The 22,979-nt window shown below is 39.5% G+C and overlaps 1 protein-coding gene across 1 annotated transcript in view; it reads left to right on the top strand.

Annotated features, from left to right (window-relative positions):
- Positions 1–22,979, top strand: part of THSD7B (thrombospondin type 1 domain containing 7B) — a 630,654-nt gene that overhangs the window by 568,421 nt on the left and 39,254 nt on the right. The window contains exons 17-19 of the mRNA XM_087819873.1: positions 18,702–18,843; positions 20,504–20,619; positions 22,685–22,802. Coding sequence (XP_087675999.1) covers positions 18,702–18,843; positions 20,504–20,619; positions 22,685–22,802 — 376 coding nt within the window. The remainder of the gene's footprint in view (positions 1–18,701; positions 18,844–20,503; positions 20,620–22,684; positions 22,803–22,979) is intronic.

Raw genomic sequence — 22,979 nt, 5'->3', positions numbered from 1 at the left:
GGATTTTCTATGGTCCGGTAATAGTGAATTGATAAGTACATATACTCCTCTGTTACTATAGATTTCACATTATTTTTAGAGGTTCGAAATGAGATAATGAAACAACATGATCATATATAAATTTTCAGAGATGCTAGAGAATGTGCATTGCCATAGAAACAGGAGAATATAAGGATACAATACCTTCTGCTCACTCACCTCATAAATATTTAAGCTCTTGTGTGGTATTTCACAAAAAAGAAATATTTTGAAACTAGCATTTCCAGTAGCCCACGTTCCAAAATCATGGGTATGAGGTTACATGGTGTGTGGTTCTGAAATTTTATTAGAATGGAGATTACTACATTGGAAGTAGTTAATGTTAGGGGTGATTTCAGGGTAAATCTCAGCACAATTTCGAAAGAGTTTGATGTAGTGGGAACTATATAAAAGGATAAAATTTGTGACCCGAAGACATACGTGTATTTTCTCTCTTATTCTACATGTACACACACACAGTCACCAGGGAAATTATCAGGTTCTTCAGAATGTGCTGATGAGTGCTGGGGAAATCCAAAGTGAGAGAAATATTTAGTATAATCATAGAGCTTCACATATATGACCTCACAACCATACTCTGAAGGATTTGGGGCAGATACGAACATGTCCATACTGTAGGCGAGGATATGAGGCTGAGGAGTTAGTGATTCCTAGACTACAATAGCTAGTAATGGTTTAGCCAGTTACCAAAACTAATTCATTCATTCTTCTATGAAAGGGTTAGTAAAGAACTTTGAGGTAAAACAACTTAAATACAATATAGCACTTTCATTTAAAGCTCATTGCCCTTTTCTCTGCTCTTCCCTACTCAGCTTTACCTTTCCAGAGAAATAGTAATAAGAACTACTGTTGCTAAATTATACTCTTTACAGTGTATTCTCATTGAGAATGACCCTTAGTTTGAAAGGAATGGGCTGACATTTTTGTTGAGCAACTTCTTGCAATAGAACATCATTGTAATTAATGCAACAAATTACTGATGCCATAGACAAATGAAAGGTACATAGAAATAGAATGTGCTGTGGGACATAATCTGTGGTAATGGCATTTAGAAGAATGGAATTCTGCCTATATTATCAAAAACCTGTAAAATTGAGCAATGATTTCCTGACTTTCAACCAGTTTTAAACCATGAAACTTTCCAGTGTCCATCAGGCCTCGGGGTATGGTCTTCCAGTGCATGAAAACAGGTTTGAGTGTGTGTTTTAAATGTGTCAGCTCTGCCCTAGCCAGTCTGGCTCGGTGGTTAGAGTGTTGGCCTGAGGACTGAGGGTCCTGGGTCTGATTCCTGCCAAGGGCACGTACCTCAGTTGCAGGTTCGATCCCCAGCCTAGGTCGGGGCACCTGTGGGAGGCAACCAATCAATGTGTCTCTCTCACATTGATGTCTCTCTCTCTCCCCCCCGCCCCCCTCCACTCTCTCTCCCCCTTCCACTCTCTCTGAAAAGCATGGAAAAAAATAGTCTCATGTGAGGATTAAAAAAAAAACAAAACCATCACCTCTGTGAGTTAGCTGTCATTTACTAATCCAGGAAGGTCCAGTGTACAAAAGCGGGGGGGGGGGGGGGGGATTTTGATTTGTAAAAGATGTTGGTTGCTTGTGGATATTGTATCACTGCAATAGAATTCATCAGGCTTCTAGTTCACTTAAGTCTTTGCATACTCAAAGGAATGACCTGACCAATGGCGAAGAGATAGAGAACATGTAGTTAGAGAAACTGGAGGCACCATCAAGAACAAAATACCCAAAGTCAATGCAATGTGTTGTTTCAAACACACAAAATAATTCCATTTTATAAAGCTTAGCTGTCTAAATTTTTAAAAGAGCAACATTCTGTTCACTGTGTTTTCTAAGACCTGCAAAGACTACACAGTTTTGGCAGTTCCGGTTTAAATATTTTGAATTGGCGTGTTTATTGGTAAGAGATTGACTATTAGAGTTGTAATTATATCTAGAGGAATAGTCTTCACTTTTCACATATACAACATAGTTACTTAGGTAACTAGACCTCAAGGGGCTCCTTAGAGAAATAAATAACAAAACATATGAAAGCCACTGGTACTTAGCACGAGGCCCCCTGTTCCTACATCTCTTACTCTTTTCCTCTCTCACCCTCCCCATCCCTGTTCCTGTCTCTTCTTTTAGCTCTTTGCCCCCTCAGTCTCCAAGCTGTATGCATGTGTATATTTTTATAAAGAACCCAGAAAGGCCCAGAACATTATTTCCATCTTGATGCGGGTAGTCAGCCAGATGGTTCATTATCCAGACAGTGGCCAAAAATGCTCAGAGGTCCTCAGAACGTTCAGTTATCACTCTGCTACATCTGCCAGTTCTGGAACATGGGATCGGGAATAAAAGATGTCTTTTCTGTTTCATACTCCTGTAAAATTTCAGTCAGGAATGTGGGTTCTTTATTATTCAGGACCCAGGCAATGTCAGTCTACTGATCCTGCCATGCGTTCCAGAGCCGTTCACTACCTCACAGCATGAAGTGCTTACCGGATAGCTGGTGAACATTCACGTGGGCTTGTGCAGTAAGTTAGGATATGAGCATTTATTAGACAGTTATAACCACTCAGAACCCACTAGAGATGCATTCACTTTCATTTAAGGGTTGCACATTTCCCCATAAACGGCTTGTTGTGAATAAATGTAAATGTGCATTCCTGAGAATAAATTAAATGCATTTCCTGCTATTGTTAATGTGTTAGAACAGTTGTGCTATAAATCACTTGAACAGCATTTATAGATTATTCTACTGTATCTAGGCCAGGCTTGTAAATATCTGTGTAACTCATAATTCAATGATTTACAACCCTCTAAAGAAAACCTTAGAGATTTTCTCTTGTTTTTTTTTTTATCTCTCATATGATATTGACAAACATCTAGCTCAAAGAAATTCATTTTGAATGCTTTTATAAAGCTTTGCTCTTTAATAGAAGCTAAAGAATTTAATGTATAACAGGACAGAATCTATCAGAAGCATATGGAGTGATTTTCACTGCTCATTACTGCCTCCTCGCTTCTGGATTATTTTGCCCTTTCCCTACCAGGCTATCATTCCTGGAAGACTTGGGAATTCCCTGCAGGCTTGTGGTCACAAGAAGGGGATGCTTTCAATCTCTTCAGGCTTCCTTTATGTTCTCCTTTTCCCCCCTTCCTTCTTTCCTTCCTCCCCCCCTCCCCCACTCAATCAATCAGTCAATCAATGGTGTAGGGACCACAGCAGACACATTTTGTCTACTCCTCACTTCATCAATTGCATGAGAATTCAGGACACATCAGAAGCAAAATGGGCATTTACTTTTGGAAAAAGTACAGAGCATGGGTTTCAGTGTATCCTTGGAACTACTCTTCTAACTAAAAGCCAATTAAAACAAATATACAAATAGCATTACTCTGTGCTCGGCATTTTCTGTTGTTTAATGCTCATACAGCATCGTTAACTGAATCAGACTCGTAATACCTGAGGTTGCAGGGTCCGAATTGGAAATTGCACCTAATGCAAAAGCCGGCAACAGTGCTCTTTCAGCTTGGCTTACTCGTGCATACCTGTGGCAAGCTGTTCTAATCTCCAGGAACGCCGTCATGTCTGCTCACTAGAATGTTCTGAAATTTTGCCTCCATTAACTGTATCTGAGCTTCCAAACTTACAGTGGCCTGCTACCTGCTGCCTTTAGGCCCCTTTCTGGTCTCGTTGGGCCCCCAGGCTAAGGGAACAGACCATGCTTCTTAACAGAGTATACTCCCAACTCTCCTACCCTGATTATTTACCCCTGAGTCCATGTCAATAAGGAGTGGAGGATCCTTGCCATGGGGAGATCTGTTTGTGCCACGTGTGTCGTCAGCCTTCCTCATGCTCCCTGACTCACATTCCAGAGTCTGACTGTCATCTCTTTTGTGCTCCACCAATTTCCATTTTGTTTCTGGTGGCACTTGATTGAGTGGCTCCCAGCTTTGGGTAATTGGTGATGAGTTGGAGCTGGATGACTCTTGTTTTCATTTAGGTGATGCTTTGATGAACGGCTCTCTCATGGCCCAGACAGCATGAACTCCTCCCCTCTTCTGAGAGCCCCACAGTCGCACTATGGACAGCACCACTTTGCCTTTGTAGAATGTTTGTTGTCCTTCAAAGTGATCTCAGACTGATCTCATTTCATTGCCTTCACTTCGCTGTGAATTATGTGGGGTAAAACTATGAGTGAAGAAACAGACCTGGGGAAATGACTTTTACTTCTAGAGGCAACGGTGTTAGTTTTTTAAGGAAATAGATTTCTGTCAGTGCTACAATAGATTCTTGAAATCTCTTACTTATAGGATAATTTTCACACAGGAACATCCAAATCACTGCCTAGTGTGTTTAGAAGATTTTAGTCACCCATATAATTTAGAATGGGGAATGAAGACTAATTAGCCACTGTTATAATAATAGTGTTATTCTTCTTGCTATTGACTTAATATTGGTAAAGCATTATTCATACAGCAGGTGTATGCAGACAGCACTCCAGGTAGTTCTCGGCGTTTAAGAAGATAGCAGAGCGGGGACAGTAGATTCTGGCTTCTGCTCTGCTTCTCATGCTGTGTGACTTCAATAGGTTACAGACACTCTTTGAAGCTCAGTTTACTGATCTATAAAAGTGAATATAATAGTTACTTTTTGAAATATCAAATGTGATTTTTTATTGGGGGCTACAAAAGCATAAAAAATTAATACTAAAAATTTTAAAACAGAGCCTGAACCAAAATTCACTTGTAATAAATGTTTCTCATTTCTCATAGCTTTGTGAAAGAAGGCACAGAGTTTTCTTCAAGAATTATGAGTGCCTATTTCAACTTTTTAAAATAGTGAATTATAAAGCTTAATTTTTTGAAATGACTTAATTCCTCTCTTTGATCTTTGTGAGCTCTGTCTTTACTGTCAGTGATATTTCATTATCATAATGGCTATTATTAAAACTGCAGTCTCACACTATTACATGTTAGCGGTTTTAAACTCGGGTTTGTGATCTGTATCCTATATTACTTGTGATTTCATTTTCATCCCTATTGTGTGTTTCACGTCCAAGAAGAAAAGGCCAGATTTTCACTTTGAATTTTAAACGTGTTTTCAGTACATGAAGGTTACCCTACAAGTCATTCTTTGCATCATTTCCAGCCCCCACGTTGGTCGTATGGAAAAAGAATGTGGAAATGTATTTATGCCAGTGAGACATTAAAGCGCTGATTGCTGGGAACCTCTCCACTAAATGGCATGTCTGATGAGTCGTAATGGACACAGAGATCTCTCGCTGATTTTTGTACACACTCCAGCTTTTTAAAATTTATGTGTTTCTCTCCGAGCCTTAACCTCCTCTCCATTTAGGTTACACTGTACATATTACCTTGAAAAATATCTATGAACAATTTTCCGTGAACTGTGGTTTCTTTAAAAAAATGTAATGTGTTTTCCTATATTGGATTTATCATGTCCCAGTAGTATTTCCTAGCTCTTCATATTTGTCTGTAGGGTGTGTTGTAGTTTTTAAGTTTTAAAACACTACATTTATTGTATGGTACTAATAGAAAATAATAATTCTGAAATTGCAGATACAAATACCCTGTGTGTTTTTAACTTCGCATTAGTTTATAACTATAGATTTTGTGGAGCCCATATTCCCATCTCCCGTGTTATTTTATCTGTTCCAGAAGGCCCTCAGATAAAATGCAATTGAGTTGCCTGTCTTATTTTCTAGATGCTAATTTTCATGCCAAAAGGCAAGTGTTAGGTCTATAGCAATGCTGAGCAGACAACAGTAGGAAATAAGTGAGATTTACAAATAGCCCAGATGCATTGCGTTCTCTTTCCTCTGTCTCCCTTCTTAGCCCTGGCACTTAGGGCAAGTTATTTAACCTCAGAAAGTCAGGACAATTGGAAAATGGTGCACAACTCAGAAGGTAGAGCAGGGATTGATATGTGTAAGTCAGTTAGCACAGTGACTAACACCTAAGTTCAGAAATAGTAAATCTTTTGTATTCAACAAGTATCAAGTGCATACTGTGTGACAAACGCTAGGTTAGACACTGGGGCTATGACAGTGCAGATCCCTTGTCCTGAAGAAACCTCCCTAATTTTATGAGAAACGCATCAATTTCCTAATCAATTTCCCCAGCGCGGAAGATGCTGAAAGAGAAAAAGCCCAGGGTGCCCTGAGAGCGTACACTGGCACATTTGCTAACCTCCTGGAGGAGCAGCAAAGCTTCTAGGGGGGAATATTCATATGGAAACCTCGGAGATGAGTCAGGGTTAGTTAGGCAAGAGCAGGGGAGTAATGAGGAAGGGGGGAAAATAAGAGAAGAAAGAAAAATTGAGAACGAGAGCCTAGAACAACAGTGTGAACAGAAAGGGTAAACCTAGGTCAGGGATCCCGGGGCACCCTGTGTGTTGTTAGCCGGGTGCGGACTTGTTGATGCTGCTCCATCAGCAGCTCAAGGGGCTTCGGCTCAGCGAGGGAGGCATCCTTGCGGGAAGGAGCCCAGCAGCCTCCAGTAGGAAAGGAAAGGCGAAAGGACAGAGCCAGCCCAGGCACATCCTAGGTGCCGTGTGTGACACTTTTTTCTTCAGTTTATGGTGGGAACTGGGACTAGAGAGAGGCACAAACAGTAACACAGGACTCTCACAGAAGTGACCCTTCTAGTCTGGGGCCTGAAGAGCGGCCCAGCGCCCCAGTGCGGCTGGCACAGGCCAGGACTGTGGTCCCGGGATTTTCCTTCCAGGCAGCATTCCGGGCCCAGCACAGGCAGGGCCCCAGGGCAGCCGATGGCTTATTTTGGCGTGAAAGAGGGAAGAAAGAAGTAAGCATCGCATGGAAAATTAAAAGACACAGAAGAAGGGGAAGGAGATAAAGAAGAGTGGAAAAGATTGTGGTTAAGAGTTAGTGTGCTTAGCCAAGTAAGTTAGAAAATGTAAGTTAGAAATGATTTGACTCCTATGTGGGATATAAAACTGAAAACAGCAAATAAACAAGTAAAAGAAACAAAAACTCATAGACGCATACAACAGTGCGGTGGTTACCAGATGGAAGGGGGAGTGGGAGACAGTAAAGGGTAAAGGGGTTCAAATCTGTGGTGATGGGAGGAGATCTGACTTTGAGTAGTGGAAACACAAGGCAGTGTACAGTTGATGTGTTACAGAACTGTATACCTAAAACCTATATAATTTAATAACCAATGTCACCCCAATTTAATTTTTTTTAAATATATCTTCATTGATTTCAGAGAGAGGAAAGGAGAGGGAGAGAGAGAGAGAAACATCAATGATGAGAGAGTCATTGATCGAGCCCACAACCCGGGCATGTGCCCTGACCAGGAATCGAACCCTGATCGCCTGGATCCCAGGTCGATGCTCAACTGCTGAGCCACGCCCGGCCGGGCCCCCAGTTTAATTTAAAAAGGAGTGTGCCCTCAGTTCAAATAGGAGTTGCCACATGAGGATTCTCAGAGTAGCATGTAGTTACAAATGCATGCATCATTTGTATCATTTATTGTCTCCTGAATATTGGTGTGCCAGTGCCATTTACAGTTCTCTCTTATTGAAGAAAACTTATTTCAAAATGTTTCAAACTTACAGAAAATTTGGACATTGAAATTTTAAATTTGCCACATATACTTGATCAACTCTCTCTCTGCCTCCCCTCTACACACAGTCACACACACACACACATGAAAAATGGTATACTGGTATATGTGTACATATTTACACACTATTATTTCTGAACCATTTGAGCATATGTTGAAGGCATCATACCCTATTACCCTTAATATTGATAATTCAGCATACATTTCCTAAGTTCAAGGGTATTTTCTAACCAAATCACACACTGTTAACAAATTCAGGAAATATAACATTGATATAATACTTATAGCTAATGTATAGGCCATATTCCCATGTCCCCAATGGTCCCAACAATGCCCTTAATAGTGTTCATATTCATTTAATTATGAGACCCAGACCATATTGCATTAAATGATCATATCTCTAAATTTCTCTTTCATGACTCATATTTTTGGGGAATGAAAGCCTCTATTTGGGTCCTTTCTTCTCTCCAAATCCTCAACAATAATATAAACAGGTGACAACCTCAGATTCTCTCATTGGACGTGCCATACATCATTCATCAGTTCCAAGGCCTCCGATTGGTTTATAAATATGTCCCTTCACAATTTCTTAGTGTCATAAAATACTAGCCAGAAGGACTATGTGGAGATGTCTTTAACCGTTGTAAAATCTTCACCCAAACACCTTAACTAAGCAACACTCTCCTGACACTTGTGTGTCATCCTAACTTCCTCACAGCAATAGGCCAGCAAAACATTACGAGGAACATTATATCATTTTGATGATATCATAGCTTCTGCCCCTGCTCTTGTCAGTCCCATTATGCTGAGACATGTGTCTGGCACTCCAGCTTCCAATTAACTCCCTAAATCTGACAAGCCAGGCCCTAGGCTGGGAGCACCAGGCTCCTCAAAGGCAGGCAGCAGGCCTTTTTGCTGTTCTACCCCTAGCTGACTCTCCTTCTGTCTGTGATTTATCTTGCTTTTTTGCTTAGTTAATAAGCCATAGTACCTTACATCTGTTCTCTCTCTTTCCTTTACTATCTCTAATTGTCAATGTTCAAATAAAATACTTTCCAGGTTAAAATAACTAGCAGTCACAATAACCACAGTCACAATGCAGCTCTGCGACGCATTCTTCTACCCACTGTCCCTACAGTTGAAGATACTGAGGAGCAAATTAGTGCTCCCAGATTCAAATCCTGGCTTCAGCACCTACTACAAATTTGTTATACTCTGTAAGCTTCAATTTCATCATCTATAATACCAAGGATATTAAAAATATACCTAGATTATTGGGAGGTTAGATTCAGGGAGAAGGGCTTTATGAGATGATCCCTATGGAATGTTCATTACAGAACTAGGTATGTGATCAAACTCTAAAATGTTGCCTGTTGCTGTTTGGGATATAGGACAGCATCCAGAATGCTTTGTTTCCACTGTTATCCATTTAAACTCTCAAAAGACAAGCAGAAGTTGTAAGAGCCTATTCTTTGATACATACTTGTTGGAACCCTCAAATCTAGAGTAAAGTGTGGGAAGGAACAGGGCCTATCACTGTAGGGCTCAGGGATCCAACCTCTGGCCCTTCTGATTGGCTGGTCGCTTTAGTTTGCTCTGTTTTAATTTCTGATCAGCTTTGCTATGATGTATAGTAATATTACTTTGTTGTATGTTGTCCTTTCATCTGTGCAAAATGCATTAATAAGAAGAGTTCGTAGTACTTTTGAAATCCCAAACACCCAGAAACTCACAGTACTTACATTTATTCTTCTCATTAAACTCATTAGCTATCCCAGAGTCCTGTGGATGCTAAGTGACCATTGCTGTCTCTATCTGAGCCAATGAGAAGGGCAGAGCGTCCTGGCAATGCTTGGGTTGTCGTTCACTAGCATGCTGTCTGTTGAAATCTATGTACCGAAGTATCTCTTGTGGGCCTGGGAATATCAACAGTCAACGAGACCACTTCCCAGGTCTCATGGAACCTAATTCTCACAGAGGGAAGATATATAATTTAACACGGACACTTCAAAAAGCATTAATCTAGTATATAGAATGTCAGGAAGTAATAAGTGATGTGGAGAAGAAAAAATATAGAAGGTCAAAGAGTGACATGGAGGAGTTACTGATATTTTATATAGTGTGGCCAAGGAAGGCCTCTCTAACGGAGCAGTGCCTGAAGGAAGTAGGGAGCAAGTCTCGTGCAGGCCCCGGAAGAAGAGCGTTGCAGGCAGAGGGATGCACGAAAACAAAAGCCCAGAGAGAGACAAGGGGATGCTTGGAACTCTCGAGCACCTAGGAGGCCAGAGTGATGAATGGAGCAGTGTGCAAGCAGAAGAGGCCATGAGCATTCAGAGGCAGTGGAGGACCAGATCGTGCAGGACTTTGCAGGCCATAGCATCAGACTTGGTTTTCACACTAAGTTGGGCAACCATTGAAGGGTATGGAAGAGAGGAGTTAAAAAGATCTGATTTGCATTATTTGAAAAGGTTGATTGTGGCCCTAGAGTTCAACATGATCTGTAGAGTGGGAAGAGCAGAATCTGTTACGAGGCTACTTTTATAATCCAAGTGAAAGGTGATAGTGACTGTGACCAAGGTAGGAGTGGTGCAAAGGGTGAGAAGTACACAAATCATACATTTTATGTTGAAGTTAGAGCTGAAAGGACTTATGGGGTATGGTTGCAAGGTGTGAAAAAAATAAAGGAGTCAAAGTTTCTGGCCTCCCAATAAAGGACTCCCAAGTTTCTGGCCTAAGCTCTAGATGGCTGGAGTTGCCATTAACAGAGGTAGGAAAGATTGGAGGATGCTGGGGGTAGGAAATTAGGAGTTTGTTGTTGCTCATGCATGGTTGAAATAGTGGTTTGAGGACAGTGGTTCTAAAACTAGATAGTACATCAGAATTACCTGGAGAACTTATTAAAACACAGATTGCTCAACCCCACCCCAGGAGTTTGCCCACCCTCCCCCCTACCCCTCCAACCCCCCAAAGTTTTTGATTCACCGAGTCTGGGATAAAGCACAATGATTTGCATTTTTAACATGTTTCCTGATGATGTTCATGCTGCTGGTCCTGGGACCACACTTGAACTGTATTAGGTGCATCTACAGAAAAGGTTGGCTAAGGTGAAGAGAAAGCCCAGATCAATAGATGAGAAGAGTTAAAACACAGATACTGAGATGCTTCCTTGCCTTACCGCCGAGTGTCCATCTGGAACCCTACCTTCCACCCCCTTCCCGTTTATGGCCAGGATAGATGTGTATTGGCCCATGCCTAAATGGTGAGCAACAGTTTTTGAGTTTTGACTCTACTTTCTATTCCGTCATAAAGAACCCCATGGAAGGGAGTTTTCTGAATGTAATTGCTCTTCTAATACATGAAAAATTGAGACAGGCACCCCCTTTTGGTCTCCCCTTTAGCCAAATTACCTAGATAGGATACAGTCACCAACCTACACCCATACCCATTTCCTATGGGAAGGGATATGCTTAAGAGATTAATTTTCCTTACAGGTTTATATTTAAAATATATTGAAATGTATTGAGAATAAATATGTTTTCTAGGTATAAACTTAATTTAATAGTTATTCTGTTCTGAAATTAATCCTGGTATTTAAAGAGACAAACAGCTTTTGTTGTAGAGAGAAATACTCTAGAAAGAATGAACATCCAGCCCTTCAAAAATAAAAAACAAACCTATATAATAGGTTTTGCAATAATGATCATGACAGTCTATTTAATGGAAAGATTCTTTGATAAGCATTTTTATTAGATCAGTAGCTATTAAATATTTTTGACCATGACACACTGTAGGAAAAACATGTTATATCACAAATGAGCACATACACTATTATTTATTTTATATATATATATATATATATATACACATATACATATATATATATATTCAGAAATAACCATTTCAGGAAATATTCTCATTTCGAGTATATGGTAGACATGTTCTGTGCCATGCTCTATCAGTTTTAAAAGTGCTGATTTTGACTCACTAAACTAAAAATCAAGATAGCGTTAGTTAAGAACTTGGTCTCTATAGTATAAGACTGATGGGTTTGGAATCTTGGCCCTTCCCTTTTCTAGCTGTGTGATCTTGATGAAATTACTTAACCTCTCTGTGCCAGCTGTAAAATGAGAGAAATCTACCTCATAAGGCTGTTATGACAATGAAATTAGTTAATTTGAAGAACATAAAACAGTGACCAGACACTTAATAAGCATTATAAAAGTGTTAAATTATTAAAACAGTTAACAACCCACTAATATGTCACAACTTGACATTTGGAAAAAACACTTATTTGGATGACTAAGACCAACCGCATTCACCTCCCACCTTCCCTTCCAAACACACAAACTAGTAAATTAAACTCAACTTCCTTGGAAGCAAGTCTGGTAAATGCTTTGTTTTGCAGGGAGATGAAGTAACTCTTTTAAATCCTCAGACATGTTCTCTTAAAGTTCAATTGTAAGTCTTTCATGAGACAAGGTATGATCTTTTGAAAATCCAAAGTTTAAAAGGAAAGTCCTCCCTGGGATGATGATTTATTCACTGGCGCAGTGCCTTGCGCCTAAGTATTCTCAGAAACTATTTGTTTGAAGTGTTTGGAAACCTTACTAGGAGAGTTTTCAAGGATAGCAATGGATTCATATAGATAATAACTTAACCACTTTATAATTTACAAAGGATTTCATGTTCATTTATATCTTTAAATCTGTAAGTCCATATTTCCCAAATGTGTCCCATGGGATGCTAAATTGATACAAAAAGATTTGAAACTCTTAGAGAGTCATAATGTACAGTGTAGTAGTTATATTTGTCAAGACATATAACCCCAAATTGTAATGTTCTAATGGAATATAATTTGTCTTCCACAAACAGTCCTAAGGGGGTTTTCTCAATGGGGAAAGGACACCATCCGCCTTGTGCAGTCATTCTGGGACCCAGGCTGATGGAGGGTCTGCCATCTTCAAGCATGGCATCCGGTCACTATGGTTATCACCACCCCAGCTCACCGGACAGGGTGCAGAGAATGGAGGAAGGCATGTGGGAGGCATTAGGGTCAGGTGTGGAGTGTCACACACAGCTTCCCATTTCCCAGCTTCCCATTTGTCAAAACTCAGTTGCATGGTTACACCAACTGCAAGGAAGGCTGAGAGATGTGGTCCAGCTCTATGCCCAGAAAGAACAGAATAAATTTTAATGACTTAATAGAAGACTGACAAATATAGTAAAGATCTATTGTAAAAATCCTTGTTTAGCACTATTTATCTCAATGTTTCCTAAATGCATTTGCTTGTGAAACCCTTTTCTCTCGGGATCTATTAACAAACTACAGAAAACAACACACTGGAAAAGTCTGCTGATGGGAGACTATCAAATCCCTTAATGAAAAGAAACCAAGGATGATAAGAGAAAAATGATAAACTTTTTTAAATGTTGATTTTTACACACACATGGAAAACCACAAAAACAAATGTGCAGTTTAGTCATCAAACAGCCACCCAGGTTAGAGGTAGAAACCTGTCAGTTGCCCACAAAGAACTTCCCAGGTTCTTCCTAATTATAACCTCACTTCCCTCAAAATGAAACTCGGCCCTGACTGCTATGATAACCTTCCTTCAGAACTGGAATCCGAGTGGCTGGACTTTATAGCATAGCTCTGCCTGTCTTTGTAATGTCTTTAAATCTCCTTTTACCTAGTTTTTCCTCTCATTTCTTTGTTTTTTCTTCCTCGCAATTTATTGGTAAGGAAAACAGGCCAGCCCGGCCGGGCATGGCTCAGCAGTTGAGCATCGACCTAGGATCCAGGTGATCAGGGTTCGATTCCCGGTCAGGGCACATGCCCGGGTTGCGAGCTCGAGCAATCACTCTCTCATCATTGATGTTCTGTCTCTCTCTCTCCCTCTCCTTTCCTCTTTCTGAAATCAATAAAGATATATTTAAAAAAGAAAAAAAAAGAAAACAGGCCATCTTTCCTATGGAATTACCCAGTCTGCTTGGAAATTTCATCCCCAGTGGTGAACTTTTAGAAGGAGATGCAGTTGAGAATTGTTTGCTCCCACTTTCATTTTCATGGTCCGGGTTGTATTGTTCACCTCCCCCCCCCCCCCCGTGTGTGCATGTGTGTGTGTTCAAAAATACAACAGCTTATTTTGTGAGATCTTACTAGATTCCTTTCCCTTCCCCATTTTGTTCACTGGCCCTTCATTTTCCTTCATTGCTAGTTTCCCTGTTTTGCTCAGCTGGGAAACCCTTCCCACCAGTTTCTCTTGCAGGACATCTTCCTGGAAGGGAGCGTTGGCTTGTTGATGTTGAGAGCTCATTGGACCCAGACTGCATCAGCTCCCAAAACCTCTCCATGGACCCTTTATATTCACCTGCTTTAGGAGTATGAAAAACCACCTGACTCGCAGGTTTAATTTTCCATTTGCTGTTCTGGGGCCTGTCACATGTGTATTTTTGACCTGCTTTCTCCTATTGGATGCTGATATCACAGAGGTCCTATAACCTCAGTCATTGGTTCCACCTGTTCATAGTTTGAGGTTTGTGGAAATAACTCATTAAGTTTGCTGAGCAGATTGTCTATATATTTTTGATATTGCTCTCCTTGTTGCACTATAATGGGCAGTAACTTTTTTTTTTTTCACTTCTATAGCCATCCACTCAGAATCTGAGAAAATTTCAAATACGGGAGGCATGAGGAACACTCTTCAGGCTCAGATTTTTCTCCCCTAGAGTTCTTTCCCATCCCTTAGCAACCTGGGCTAACGAGGGTTTAATTTCATTTGAAATTTCCTTACAAAGTGTTGCGATGGTATTTTGTGAATCATTTTACCCCATTTTTCCAAATAAGAAAACTCAAGATCATAGCATATACCCATTGTTGCCTCATGAAAGACATAGAGAGAAATAGCAGAACTGCTGATAGGAAGGCTAATTGGCTAAATGAGGGGGGACCATCCCAGAATTATCAGATAAACCTTTTAACAGAAGAAAGGCATTGAGTGTCTCTATCTGATGGGAGCTGACAAGGCCTGGTCTTGCTGTCATGCTCATCTCCAGACAAGGAATTTGCAGAGTAATTTGAACTAACAAGTACTTGGAATTATGACAGATTTTATTAAACTGTGATTGCCTGTAGTTCAAGGTTGATGAGAAAAATAACAAATTATATGGTCTTATTTGGGTTTATTTAAAATATCTAAATTATTATTTACATGAGTAAATAAAATTGATTTATTGATTATTAACTTAATAATAGACTCTGTTATTCTGGGAACTGTTATCTAGATTTTTTAGAAAATATATGAAAATTAGAGAAATGATTCTATTCTCTCAGATACACAGACCTACAGAGAATCCTTACAGTCAGGCAAGATGGTCATAGTCCTGGGTTGACCATTTGTCTATTGCTAATGGCAGCTTACAAAAGTCCAGTCGTATTGCTCAAGAAGAACCAAATTATTTCTACACAACAAATATTATTTGCATACTGTATGCCAAACATAGAACAAGCCTCAATGTCCATGAAAATTAAGACATGGAACCCTTTCTGTAGCCCCTGGGAAGGAACGCACACATGTCAATACCTGTACATGTACAGTGGAAATGTGTACTAGATGAGGTGGTTCCATTTATAGGGGTGCAAGGAAGCGAGTAGAGGATCACAGAAAGGATATGTGATTTAATTTTGACAGATTAACACAAATATTCAGGTCAGGCCTCATGGTAAAGGCATTGTTGCTAGAAAGAACATAAGCTGTGAAGGCACAATGTCATAAGGAATGACTGAACTTAACGGTAAGTGCTGCTTTTCAAAGGTAATAAATTAGAAAATCTAATTTCTTAAAGGGGCATATGTAGCAGACTACGGTAGTTGTTTCTTTCTGTGGGGGATACATTCCAAGGCCTCCAGTGGATGCCTGAAACCATGGACAGTGCTGAACCTTATATATACTATCTTTTATGTATGTATATACTATTCATACATAGCTTTTACTTCAAGAAATATTCTTTGGCATATCCAGATTGCCAGCATCACTACTCTTGTGCTTAGGGGCCATTATTAAATAAAATAGGGGTTACTGGAACACAGGCACTGCAGTACCATGACAGCTGATCTGAGACCTGAGTCAACTACCTAGTGACTGATGGGTGGGAGCATATTTGGTATGGATACACAGGACCAAGGGATGATTCACATCCCATGTGAGGTGGTGTGAGATTTCATCATGCTACTCAGAATGGCAAACAGTTTAAACCTTATGAATTGCTTATTTCTGGAATTTTCCATTTAATATTTGTGGACCCTGGTTGACCCTGGGTAACTGAAACCACAGAAAACAAATTCTCGGATAAATAGGGAGTGCTATTACTGGTATTATTGGTCATCTCCTTTCCTAGCATATAAACTCGAGCTATATAACATTGATCTTTATAAAGGACCTGGCCCAGAGCTGACCTCTCACTTTTTCATTTAGAAAGTTGACACACGTTTTTATATAAATATTCTAGAAAACAGGAGTTGCGGGTTTATATTTGAGGAGCCTTGGTCCAGTAAAGAAATCATCCAGATGTAAGCCTCCTTGTCTATTCTCTTTCTCAGCCCCACCTCTATATCCCTGTGACCAATTCATTACTGTAGGAACTTGTAGGAACTTATAAGTGGCTCCCAGAGAGAAACAATGAGAAACTACCCCATCTATCACCTGTAGGCAGTGCTAGGACAGTCTTTATAAGATGGAGTGAAAATACTGCCTAAGATTAGGTTGGACTGCGTGTGTAGATTTTAGTCACTCATGCTCCCTCCTTGCCTATTTCTATGGAAAAAGTGTTAGTGGGAGAGTAAGCTCAGTGTTGTTTTTCAATGTGTTAATCTCTGGAAGGTGACTATCAATACTACATGGTTATGAATGACAGGTTAGGTTCCAGAGGATATTTTAAAACCATATCCAACAGTTTTAGAGATTAGAGACTGATATACTGTGAGGAAATTTTTATTTTTTATTTTTTGAATTTATCTTTATTGTTAAAAGTATTACATTTGTCCCCCTTTTTCCCCATTGATCCCCTCCATCCCGCCCCACCCCCCACAGGCCTTCACCCCACTATTGTCTGTGTCCATGGGTTATGCATATATGCATATACATTCTTTGGTTAATCTCTTCCCACCCGCACCCCCCACTTTCCCTCTGAGATTCCTCAGTCTGTTCCATGCTCCCATGTGTCTAGATTAAACCTTACTAAATCATACCCCTTTCTCACCTAGGTTTAGATGAGGAAAGAAGGTACAGAGTATGTAAGTGAATTGCTCAAAGTTCCCTAGTAATTGCATTTGTGCATGAGTGTGTGTGTGTGTGTGATTTTCTCTTTTGCTTTATTTGATGGCTTAGACTAAGCTGGTACTTAAGTCCTTACACATATTTACTTGGTTCAGACATTAATTTTTTTTATAAGGTAGAAAAGAAGTAATCAGGAGTATCTACCAAGATAATTTACCAATGAAGGAATATGAAGTTATTATTCCTTCTCATGCAAACAAATTAGTGAACTAATAATAAATTAATGGTAAGCATTTAGCATGGGATTCATTTACAGATAGTGAAGAATAATTACCTGGTTTTAATGGCCCTTCTTGATCATTCAATACAATTAAAATATAAAATTACAAGTATTGACAGATTATCCTACTATAAAGTCACATCAATAGTAAATGTCTTTCAGTAGCTCCAAACACTTAAAATTAGAAAAAAATTGTGGCATTTCCCTGCATAGTTCAGTGCAGTCTAACATTATTATTTTGATTAACAGCAAAGATTTACTTTACAAGTTGTGTTTTTGCTACAATATCTGAAAAGATGAATAAATAAAACATCCCAAATATGGAAATAATGATTTGATGACCTTAATTCTGAGATTTTCATTCCTCCTGTGGCTTAAGCATCCCTATGCCTCTTTAGATTTCTGGGTCTGGGTTGTGTTGTGACCGTGTTTAATGGTATTTATTGAACCACCACTGTGGAAAACATGTACCAAGATTTCAGGGCGTGACATGGCAATTAGAAATGATGATCTGTCATGCTCTCAAAGAGTTTATAAAGAAGGAAGAAGCCAAGGTAATAAAGAAAATATTATAAGGGCAGGTGTAACATGTAAGTGTATGAGTATATATATGTGTTTAGGAGCAAGTCCTGTAGACTAATTCTTGAGCATGGGTGGAATGTTGGTCAGGAAAGAAGAGAAGAATTTATCATTATTAAAAGAAAGACTGTCACTGGTGAAGGCCCAATTAGTGTTCCAAGGAAGGGGATGGCCGAAGAGATTATTCCAGTAGGGGGAAGCCCATTGTGGGTAGTGCAAGTAGACATGGCCGGCACGTTTACTTGGCTCAGTGGCAGTATATGAGCAGAAGCTATGAGAGAACATGTGGACCCACAGGAAAAGCAATATTTGCAGGAGATCTCTGACGTTCACATGTATACATTTATTTGCTGAAAAGGCCATGGCACACAGTGGCCCATCTTCCATGGCTCAGAGGGCTTTCCAAATAGGCAGGAAGTTCTGTCTATTGACAACACTGATTTAATAATTCTCTGTGAATCTGTTTGTTCCAGAGTTTTAAAAATGATCTTCTCATTAAAATGTTCTGTGTGATTATTTCTATTGGGCTAGACTACCTGAGGGCACAAGGACAGTGTCTTCCTTTTTTTCATTAATTTAAGCATTCAAAATGCATTAATCTCTTGCTAAGGGGCAGACTATTGAGAGTACAAAGTACATTTAATTGATGAGAATAGTCCCCATGCCTAATTATACATGGGAGATTAAAAACGTAGGCAACATAAAAAGAGTTGCCAGGTAACAAAACCAAAGAGTATGCACATTGAATTACACAATGGTTTTGTGTTCTAAATATTATGCTTAATAATATTTTCAATAGCCTCTTTCCTGTGGTTCTTGTACATGCCCCTACATGTATACAGATAATCATCGTTTATCAGCTAACTCTGGCTCTTCCCTAATGCTGTCCCCTCTTTGGTTTTCGGTTTTTGTAGTCATGCGATCCCCACGCAATGCAGAGAAGAACCCGCCACCTGCTGAGGCCCTCGCTGAGCTCCAGGGCGTGTGCTGAGGACTCCCAGGCACGGCCCTGCCTCCTCAATGAAAACTGCTTCCAGTTCCAGTACAACCTGACAGGTAGAGCTGAAAGCCACAGCCGCGCCTTTTCTCTTAACGCTCACTCACGTGAGAAGGTTTGCGCATGTGCATTCTTCAGATTGAGGACCGACAATAGAATGTGCAAACATCTATCTGACGACAGGCTGAGGATTTGACATTTCAAATGTCCCTTTACAGAAACAAATGCCCACTCTCTCCATGTAGGTGCAGCAGCCCCACCTACAATTTCTGAATTCAAAGGTGCTTAGAAAGATTTGGCAAAGTTTCAGAATCGAGTTGAATTAAGCCATGAGAAACTGAAACAGTAAGAATATCAGGGGATAATGTACCATTTAGGAAAGAATATAATCATTCTGTCATAGAATTTAGCTCTTTAATGGTCTCTATTATTCAAGAAATTCAAGCTTGTGATGTACTTGCTCTGTGGGTCTCAGTAAGGGCGGATGGTAGGCCTGCTCAGACAGGGGTGCTTGAGAGGCACTAGGAATCATAACAGACTCGTTAGTCAGCCACTGCTCAGGTTTTTCTTCGACACCAGAGTGTCTAATACCAAAGACTGTTTAGTTACATTGACCTGCCCCCCCACCACTCCCTGCAGTAGCAGATATACAAAATGCCACAAAATGTGGAACCATGTTAAGTCTCAATATTGGATTCAATACTGATGACCAAACCGCCTTGTGCCTGCAGAGGCAACGCAATGCAACAAATTCCCCACCGACACCCCAGTGGCACTGCTGAGATTTCCCATGTAGAAAACTTTGTAGTAAATTCTGTGGGGCTGTATGATTGTCTTTATAGGTGAAAGATGATTTTGTGTTTTCTTTTTCATCAGATGCTTCAGATCCTTGGTTTTCATAGTAATTTTTCAGAAATACAATTAAATTTGCTTTACTGGAACAGCATAAATCACTGATTTTAAATCACTGATTTTATTATACAAGAGTTTGCTATTCCAATTAAACTCTTAGACCATTTACCAAATATGGAAAACCTCCTCAGAAGGGGTCTCATTGCATATGATTATGAATCTTCTCTTTACCCACACCAAAATAAGAATTTTTTAAGAAACAGGTTAATTATGCGAGAATTCTAACTCTCATTTATCTATTTTGTAATGCAACTAGCCAAATCCATAAAACCTTCTTTGATGAGAATTTTTAAAAATTAGAGTCCTGGGGACAGCGTGTATAGCTCTGAATACATTGAACTCTTTCCTTTCTAGGGCATCTCTCTTGGCTGCACTGTACCAAATTTACCAACTTGTTTAGATGATTATATTTATTCCTTGAGAACATTTTCAAGTTTATATCAAAGACCAGCTTCACTTCTTGGTTATTTTCTCTCTCAATTATCCCCAGCAAATCAATGATTCCAAACTTGTTTTCCTTGGCATCCTGGTTAGTTTCTTTCCTTTCCTCCCCAGCCAACTGTGAGATGGTTTCTAACAAACACTTGGCTTTTTACCTCAAGAAAACAAACTTAGAAAGGTAATTCACTCCTATTAATTTGGTTGTTTTTCTATGAAAAATTGCATTATGTATTTGAAGCCAGCTGAAGTGGTTTTAGGGTTATGTGCACACTATCCTTCCCCACCAATGAAGAAAACCGAAGGTTTGTTTATTTTGCTCACATTGCCATACTTTTGAAACTCCTCTTGGTGGTCCTGTGCCTGTAGAGTGGAGCACATGCCAGCTGAGTGAAAACGCGACCTGTGGCCAAGGCGTCAGGACCCGCCTCCTGAGCTGTGTGCGCAGCGACGGCAGGCCGGTCGGCATGGACCAATGCGAGCAGGTAATTTTAGATTTGTATTTCTCACCCAAGGGTTTGTGTTCATTAATATTGGTCTGCAACCTCCAGGATGCTTGATGTAAGTGACAGACTGGTTTCTCATCACAGCTTAGGTTCAGTTGGAGTAATTGGTGCTTGTGTAGATCTCACTAGTTTGAACTTAGTCACAATGACTGGGAAGGTTCTTTTGTCTTGGGGAAATGAGTTCATTACATTTTTTTTATAATTTTTAAGAACTTATTTAGGCATACTGGCCAACAAACTGTTGACATCAGGTGACTCTAATATTTAGATATGACTCTTTGTATTGGGCAGGTGATTCATTTGCATATGTGATAAACACCGTCTCTTCCATGTAAGATGAACACTGACAGTTGCTATTAGAATACTCTGCTAATTTTCTTAGTATCTGATTGCTAGATAATTGCTACAGTTGTATTTTTCTTCTCAAACTAAGTTAAAATACCTCCCTACCAAGTTTCAAATGAGCTGGTTCAGAATTTTGGCCCCTCTTTTTCCCTGTGACAAACTATGTAGAGTTTGTATAAAAGCTGTTCCAAAGAATTCAGCATTACCTTCCCAATGCACAAGTGAAAAGCACTATGGGGGAAGTTTAATAGAAATAAATATGACCATATGCTGCCACACTATAAGAATCACTAAACAACCTTTGGAATACATTGAGAATACGGGGCCAGATAACTCAGATCACCACAGAACCTTTTTTAACAAATTGGCAAAATAAAAGTTCTTCCATTTCTCCTAACATAGGTGGAGTCCACAAGTAGAAATTAAAATCAAAACAAATCTTCCTCCTCTAACCTGATTTAATGTGTTAAGTACTGTCACAAAAACAAGCTCTCTAAACTAAAAGTATAGCTATAGACCGACACCAACTCTGAGGCCAGACCATCTGAAATTGGATGTCCCATTTGGTGAAATTCTCACACTGGCTAATACATGGCAGAGTTCTGTCTACCAAGAGTCAGTGATATATTTTAACGTATGATTTCATTTCATCTGTTTCTCAAGAAGTTATCGGCTTCAAGAAAAATAAATTAACAATCTACAACAACTCCAAATAAGTAAGAAATCTTACATTCAGTGTGCATAACAAATATTTTCTTTTGATACAAAGAAGGATCTAAGTTTTCATTAATAGAAAAATCAGTTTCTCTGCTTTGCTTTCCAAATACCACATGACCAAGAAATATTTTAAACATATTAAAGAAATCCCAAATTATTAACCTAACTAGAATAGCTAAATATCTTGTATGGATCATAGATTCCATATGGTAATTTCCACTTTTCCCACTTATCATACTATACTCATTAATTTTAGCTTGGTATGGGCATTGCTAACACTTAACATGTGTTGAAGGTCAAAGTTTTCCTAAATATACACACAGTGTGTATTCCTAAAGCATAATCTTTTTTTATGCTTTGTGTTTCTTAGATGATTTATTATTTCACTAAGACCTCTTCTACCTTGATCATCAGAAAAATTCGTAGATTTTGCCTAGATACAGGTTTCAGAGAAAACAAGAGGAAAACCAACTGTATCACCAACTTTTCCCATGATTATGGTCATGATTATGTTTTTTCCCATAATTGGTCTTTTTAAATAAACTTTAGATGGGTTGATTTGGGTTTTATTTTATTATTTTTATTTTAGCCTAGCTAGCCATTGGTTTTGAGCTTTCTATGTACCATTGGCTCACCCAGAAGTGCAAGGTGCTTGGATTTAGCACTGAGCATCCTCCTAGTCCCCTGCTGGTTGAGTAACAGGACAGATCTCTGTGTCATGTAACCACCTGCTCTCCCAGTACCCTAACTGCAGGTCTAAAGTCTATAAAAAGAAGTTTTGGCTGACAAGTATTGATTCTGTGAAGTAAGGACAACTATTTTATGTGATTGCCACCAATTTATATAAGAAAGGATATTTTCCCCCCACAAACATGTTAAAAGATAATTATCATAAAATAAAGGGCAGTCTTTCCCATAAAAGGATAATGTGATTTGATGATATTAATTCTCCAGTAAAATCATATTTCATTTCTCCCTGCAGCACAACTTGGAGAAGCCCCAGAGAATGAGCATTCACTGTCTTGTGGAATGTGTGGTCAACTGTCAGCTTTCGGAGTGGACAGCTTGGACAGAGTGTTCACAGACTTGTGGCCATGGAGGTACATGGGTTCCCTATGTTTGTTCCCACTAAATAATTTAGTTTTAAGTATCTTTCAATATGCTGTAGCTTGACAAATGGGCATGAGGCATGTTGGCCAGCTGGAGGAAACATGAGGCTGACACAGGGGAGGGGAGAGAACCTGGCTTCATCTCAGTCCTTTATGATTAGGCAGAGA

This window comes from Miniopterus natalensis, chromosome 8 (assembly GCF_054644295.1).
Source record: "Miniopterus natalensis isolate mMinNat1 chromosome 8, mMinNat1.hap1, whole genome shotgun sequence".
Classification (NCBI taxonomy): Eukaryota; Metazoa; Chordata; class Mammalia; order Chiroptera; family Miniopteridae; genus Miniopterus; species Miniopterus natalensis.
This window is presented reverse-complemented; position numbering and strand designations above follow the sequence as displayed.